Source organism: Bison bison, unplaced genomic scaffold, assembly GCF_000754665.1.
Source record: "Bison bison bison isolate TAMUID 2011002044 unplaced genomic scaffold, Bison_UMD1.0 scf7180017864323, whole genome shotgun sequence".
NCBI lineage: Eukaryota > Metazoa > Chordata > Mammalia > Artiodactyla > Bovidae > Bison > Bison bison.
The window spans coordinates 2,268,953-2,275,547 of record NW_011494895.1 but is presented as its reverse complement, the minus strand read 5'-3'; the positions used below and the strand labels follow the sequence as shown (position 1 = coordinate 2,275,547).

General features: G+C 46.1%; 2 protein-coding genes across 4 annotated transcripts in view; one reads left to right on the top strand and one right to left on the bottom strand.

Moving 5' to 3' along the window:
- KIN (Kin17 DNA and RNA binding protein) overlaps nucleotides 1-3,239 on the bottom strand; it is a 26,231-nt gene extending 22,992 nt beyond the window's left edge. The window contains exon 1 of the mRNA XM_010853144.1: nucleotides 3,071-3,239. Within this exon, the coding sequence (XP_010851446.1) occupies nucleotides 3,071-3,097 (27 nt within the window). The 5' untranslated portion in view covers nucleotides 3,098-3,239. The remainder of the gene's footprint in view (nucleotides 1-3,070) is intronic.
- Nucleotides 3,240-3,350: 111 nt separating this feature from the next.
- ATP5C1 (ATP synthase, H+ transporting, mitochondrial F1 complex, gamma polypeptide 1) overlaps nucleotides 3,351-6,595 on the top strand; it is a 16,939-nt gene continuing 13,694 nt past the window's right edge. For all 3 annotated transcript variants that reach the window (XM_010853142.1, XM_010853140.1, XM_010853143.1), the window contains exon 1: nucleotides 3,351-3,512. In XM_010853142.1, coding sequence (XP_010851444.1) covers nucleotides 3,457-3,512 — 56 coding nt within the window. In that variant the 5' untranslated portion in view covers nucleotides 3,351-3,456. The remainder of the gene's footprint in view (nucleotides 3,513-6,595) is intronic.

Genomic DNA, 6,595 nt, shown 5'->3' with positions numbered 1-6,595 from the left:
AAAGGGAGTCCTCCAGGATCACTGCCGGCCTGGTCTCTTCAAGTCAGTGTCAATAAAAACAAATGGGGGAAGGAAAGGTGCTCCATCTCAAATTGAAAACTGAGAGAGAATTAAAAGTCCTAATATACCACACCACTGAGACTTTTAGGGCAGTGAAACTATTCTGTATGACACTATAATGGTGGATATTAGTCACTATACATTTGTCCAAACCCACAGAACGCTCAACACCAAGAGTGAACTCTAATGCAAACTAGGCACTTTGGTGCTAATGATGCACAAATCGCCTCACTGACTGTCACAAAAGTACTATTCTGCTGCACCATGCTGACGGTCTGGAAGGCTGTACATATTGAGGGCAGGGTGGGTAAGAGAGATCTTTGTACCTTTCAAAAAATGGACTTCATTTTTGCTATGAACCTGAAACTGCTCTAAAAATAAGTCTGTTTTTTTTAAAAAAGTTCTAATAACTAAATCCAATGTATTGCTTTTGACTGGATCTTGGTTTAAAAAATAACTGGGGTTTTTTGTTTGTTTGTTTTTATTTTTATTTTATTGAGGTATAGTTGATTCACAATGTGTTAATTGCCACTGTGTAGCAAAGTGATTCAGTTATACATACACTTACATTCTTTTCCATTATGGTTTTATCACAGGACACTGAATACAGTTCCTTATGCCAAAAAAAGTTTTATACAGCATTCATGGGAATAATTGAGAAAATGTGACTATGCAGTATATACAAGGTGATATGAATAAATTATTTATTTGACTGCACTGGGTCTTAGAGTTGCAGCATATGGGATATATTTTTCCATGTGGCTCATGGACTCTCTAATCACAGGCATGTGGACTCCAGGGTTTGGGGGCTCAGTGATTGTGGTGCATGGGTTTAGCTGCTCCATGGCACATGGGATGTTAGTCCCCCAACCAGGGATTGAACCTGTGTCCCCTGCATTGAAAGGAGGATTCCCTACCACTGGGCTACCAAAGAAGTCTCCAAGAAATTTTCATTAATTTGTTTATGTGTCATGACATATATTGTGACTATGTAGAAAAATATCCTAATATTTTAAAGAAGCATATTTAAACATTTCTGGAGTTTAAATGGATGAAGCACAAACTGGAATCAAGACTGTCGGGAGAAATATCAATAACCTCAGATATGCAGATGACACCACCCTTATGTAGATGACATCACCCTTCGCACAAAGTGAAGAACTAAAGAGCCCCCTGATGAAAGTGAAAGAGTGAAAAAGCTGACTTAAAAACTCAACATTCAAAAAACGAAGATCATGGCATCTGGTCCCTTCACTGCATGGCAAATAGATGGGTAAACAGTGGCAACAGTGGCTGACTTTATTTTTGGGGGCTCCAAAATCACTGCAGATGGTGACTGCAGCCATGAAATTAAAAGATGCTTTCTCCTTGGAACAAAAGTTATGACCAACCTAGACAGCATATTAAAAAGCAGAGACATTACTTTGCCAACAAAGGTCTGTCTAGTCAAAGCTATGGTTTTTCCAGCGGTCGTGTATGGATGTGAGAGTTGGACTATAAAGAAAGCCGAGCGCCGAAGAATTGATGCTTTTGAACTGTGGTGTTGGAGAAGACTCTTGAGAGTCCCTTGGACTGCAAGGAGATCCAACCAGTCCATCCTAAAGGAAATCAGTCCTGAATATTCATTGGAAGAACTGATGCTGAAGCTGAAACTCCAATACTTTGGCCACCGGTGCGAAGCTCTAACTCATTGGAAAAGACCCTGAAGCTGGGAAAGACTGAAGGCAGGAGAAGGGGATGACAGAGGATGAGATGGTTGGATGGCATCACAGACTCAATGGACAGAGTTTGAGTAAACCCTGGGACTTGGCGATGGACAGGGAGGCCTGGCGTGCTGCAGTCCATGGGGCCGCAAAGAGTTGGACATGACTAAGTGACTGAATTGAACTGATTTAAACATTTAGAAGTGAAATATCCCGATGTTTGTAATTTACCTTAAAATATTTCAGGGAAAAGGACACAGCAAAATACTTCAAATGTTAAATCTGGGTAAAGGGTATACGGATTTCCCTGTACTAGTTTTCTGTGTGAGAATTTTACTGTGAGTAGTAGTAAAGAGAACCAAAGAGAAATGAAAGAGAAAAACTGTTATCAGTGTCATTCAACATTGAGTTCCATCTAAAGTATCTCATCCCTCACTTGCAGAAACACTGGATTACATTATTCCAAGTGTCCACTGTTCTTCCTTTCCTACCCAATTCAACATCCAGAGAAAAATAGGATCGCCTCACTAGCCTGCGGTCAATTTTTCCAGGTGCTTTTATCATCCACCTAAATAATGGGAAAAAAGTGCTCCACAGCACAGTCTACAAAGCTTCTCAATATCTGCCCCTCAGCCACTTTGCACATAATTTACTCATTTAAAACTCAGTCTCATGAGAACGGACAATTACTAGTCTCACTTTTCAGATAACTAAACAGGTGGAGAGACAGCAAGTAACTTGTAAGGGAACACAGCTCCGCCTCCTGGTTCTGACTCGAGAGTCCACATGTCACCCGCAGAAAACATCCCAGACCTGGCACGTCGCAGGCGCTCGACAAAGGCTTGTTAGGTGACTAGCTTGCAAGGGCTTAGTTCTGGTCTGTACCCTGATTATGTCTAAGAGCCTAGCCAAGTCTGAGACGGTGTTGTTATTCCAGGGCGTCCAGCGCCGCACGGCTCATCCCGAGTTTCGTGACAGCCTGACTAACGTCGCTTCTCAAGGGGGATGCAAAACCTTTTCATTCTTTATTCCTTTTGGGGTTATAACCTTTTCATTCTTTATTCCTTTGGGGGTGATCAGACTGAGGAGAAGGAGGTGTCCAAAGCCGGCTTCTCCGCCAGGACGGGGGGTTGAAGGAAGTACAGCCCTACTGAGTGGAGTCCCGGGCTCGCCCTGCGCAGCCCCCACGCCTGGGGGCGGGAGACCCAGGCGGTCGCCGCGGCGTCTGGCACCTCAGCCTGCATACCCAGCGGGGTACCGCCGGAGAGGAGCGGGGGTGCGCGCGGGGCCACCCCGCGCCCGCTTACCTCGTCCCGGCACTGCTTCTGGCACATCTGGCAATACCAGCGCAGCTTCTGCAAGCCCCTTGGACTTGATCCTGTTGGCGATAGCCTTCGGGGTGAGGAAATCTGACTTCCCCATCGCGACCACCACAACAACCTTCCGGGGCCAGCGCCTAGACGACCGGAAGCGGAACAGGGCAAGCGGGAGTGGGCAGGACAAATACCACCCGCCAGTCGGAAGGAGGCGGGGCCTCGGGAAGCTGGGCGCCGGACGCTCGCGAGGCTTCCTTCAGTCCGGCAGGAAGAAGCGAGGCTCAGGGAGACAGCGGGGTGGGCGGGGCGCGTAACGCAGCTTCCGCGCATGCGCGGTGAGGCCTGTCTGACCGACCTTCAGCAGGGCCGGCGTCACCATGTTCTCTCGGGCGGGCGTTGCTGGCCTCTCGGCCTGGACCGTGCAGCCACAATGGTAATCGCAGGTCGCAGCGGGGATGAGAGGGTTGAGAGGGATGGGAGAGCACGGGTAGGGGAAGCAAGTGGGGAGGCTACTGGGACTGAACTGGGGTCTCAGGGCTGGCCAGGCCCCGGTCTCGCGGAGGCCGGCTGCAAGAGGCGCTCGGAACAGAAGGGCGCGCGAGGGCAGCGGAGACGGCGAGGTCGCGCCTCGTCTGCTGAGACGGGCCGGGGCGGGGTGAGGGCCGAGCGGAGTGGTCGTCAGGGACTTCGGTAGTGGACCTTGGGCCCAGTCAATTGCAGAGCAGCCTTGGATCTCCTCAGCGGCTAATTAGACGCCTCGGAAGCCTCTGCTGCTCGCCAGGCGACGGGCCTCGGGGAGGCCTTTGGAGGGCCCCAGGGAAGGTCCAACGGAAGGTTAAGGAGTGCATTTGTCCTTGACGCTGTTTGAAACCCTGCGGTGCAGAGGGCAGTGACTCCCAGCCTGTGTTGAGCACCGATTCTGCAGCAGGCGCCTTGCTAGGCACTGGTGAATGAAATAAGTGCCCTCGTGGGCTGCAAAAGAGACCTTAAAAATATTAAGGCAAGGAAGGGAAAGATACTTTAACTATCTCGAAACCGTTGTGCGGAAACAGTAGCCCTGCAAGGTCATGACATCATCATAGGGTCCCGAGGAGGAGGAGATAGACTTGTAAGCGTCATCTGTTCATTGCTATGCAAGTTTTAGGGATTTTAATAAACATTGGTTTCTCCTCCATCCCCAGAAAAAGGCACGTTGGAAGGCCTGGCAATAGGTAGATAAATGTTGGTTTGTGGTGGTGCTCTGTAATAGGATGAAATGTTTTGAAGCTAGGCAGTCTCGAAGGATTGCAGATAGGCTGCTAAGGGGATTGTTAGCTGTCGACTGGGTGTTTTAGCAATTACTTGGTTTTACAGTATAGGAGAATTCTAAGAAGCCACAGCACTAGATGTGTGTATCCTAATTTATGAGAAGGGGCTCTAATGCATTAATTAAAATAGGTATGTTTTCATTAAGCAGATAACTGATAAAAGATTTTCAGGGTAATGAAGAAACTAAATTTGATGTGAAAAACCTACACACAGATGTTAGTGGGTTTGCCGTGGAAGTCAAATTTTCTTTCCCCTAATGTTGAAAAGAGTATTCATGGGGATGAAGGAGTCAGCTTAGTTGGAGTCTCACTCATAGGTTGCCCTATTTCTTCATCACTCGGCACACATTTGTTGGGTGCTTGCCCAGCACCAAGTTGATACTGGGCAAAGTGCTGAGGTGTGAAGAACAGACAGACATGGTCCTGATGAAGTTTGTAGGACAGTGTGTCTGACATGCAGCAGTGGTCTGCAAATGTCAGCTCTCCTTCCTTCCTTCTTTCCCATCTTGCTGTGGATGAATGTAACCTGTAAATATTTTTAGAACTTTAAATCAGCCAAGTTGATCTTTTAAAAATGGACAGTTTCTGAAATGAGTACAAAATATTTTACCTTTAACTGTACAAAATCACTTTTTAAAAACCTGTAAGATCATTTGAGGATCCTTTAGTAAAGGATCATTTGAGCGTGCTCTCTGTCTGCGATGGAGAAGACAATGGCAACCCACTCCAGGACCCTTGCCTGGAAAATCCCATGGACAGAGGAGCGTGGTAGGTCCTTGGGGTCGCAAAGAATCGGTTGCAACTGAATGGACTTCACTTCTGTCTAAGATAACTACTGTGGGGGGCAGGGAGCTTAAACTGGAACCCCAGTGAGCAAATACATGTGGAAGTCCTGACCTTCATCAAATTGGTAGGTTGTGAATATTCATCAGACATCAGTGTTCCACCTTGGAGAACAGACGCTGTCCTCTTCCTTTTTTTGGATGGACATATCCCATCATTCTGCGTGCCTGGTGTCTGTTTTGCTCCTGCCACTTCCTAGTCACTGTAATCGCCTTTTGAATTCAGCAATTAAAGCCGTCTTAATGTTTCATACTCCACAGAATTAATCTGAAAAGGAAGTACACCTTTGCCTTTATAGAACCAGGAAGAGGCATGTCCTTGGTTCTGTTTTGGTTAACGTGTAGTTTGTCATTGTTCCAGAGACGTAAGCATACTAATATTAACTGAATGGTAGGTTAAAATTATTTTCATTGTTTAGGGTGTCAGTAAAATAACAACTAAATTTTTGAAAATTAAACCTTTTTTTAAAAGCTCATTTAAGAGAATGGAAATAAGAAATTTGGTTGGGGAGGGAGTTTTTTATTTTTCTGTGTCAGAGGGAAAATAAATTTCTATTTCTCAGTGTTCCACCTTCTCTAAGATGGAACTATTTTATATTAGGAAACCAATGGCCATAAGTGGAAATGTAGATGTTGAAAAGGAAGGGAGAAGGCGTTTCAGAGGAGAGAAGGCCGGCCTTCATCTGAAACTGAGATAGCAGATACTTACTTTTAAATGTAAAAAGCATGAGGCAGCAGTGTGTAGTATGCCAGATGGAGTGGTGCCAAACTGCCCGGGTTGCAATCTTGACTACCCTCAGGTTTGAATCCTGACTGCCTCGCTGTGTGGCCTTGTGCAGCTTACTCAGTGTCTCTATCATTTCCTCATCTGTTAGATGGGGGTAATGTAGTGCCCCATTAATTGGATTGGTGTGAGGATTAAATGAGTGTTTGTAAAGAAGTGAGGGTAGGGGGAGAAATGCTTGTGGGGACCCAGATATATCCACTGAAAAATGAAAATGAATTTGTACATACATGTTTTATCTATATAAACTAATGTGAGAAGGTAGAAGCCTAATGAGGATGGATCGTGGATGGTAGTAAAGTTCTGGAAGTCATTTGGTGGAGAGCCAGGGGTTGGACTTCCACCCCGGCATTCAGTATTCAGATTGCAGATACTTCATAATTTTCTTTTCCTCAGGAATTAGTGGATGCTGCTTCTTCCTTAATTTTTATGTTCACATTAGATCAGATCAGATCAGTTGCTCAGCCGTGTCTGACTCTTTGCGACCCCATGAATCGCAGCACACCAGGCCTCCCTGTCCATCACCAACTCCCGGAGTTCACTCAGACTCACGTCCATCGAGTCAGTGATGCCATCCAGCCAT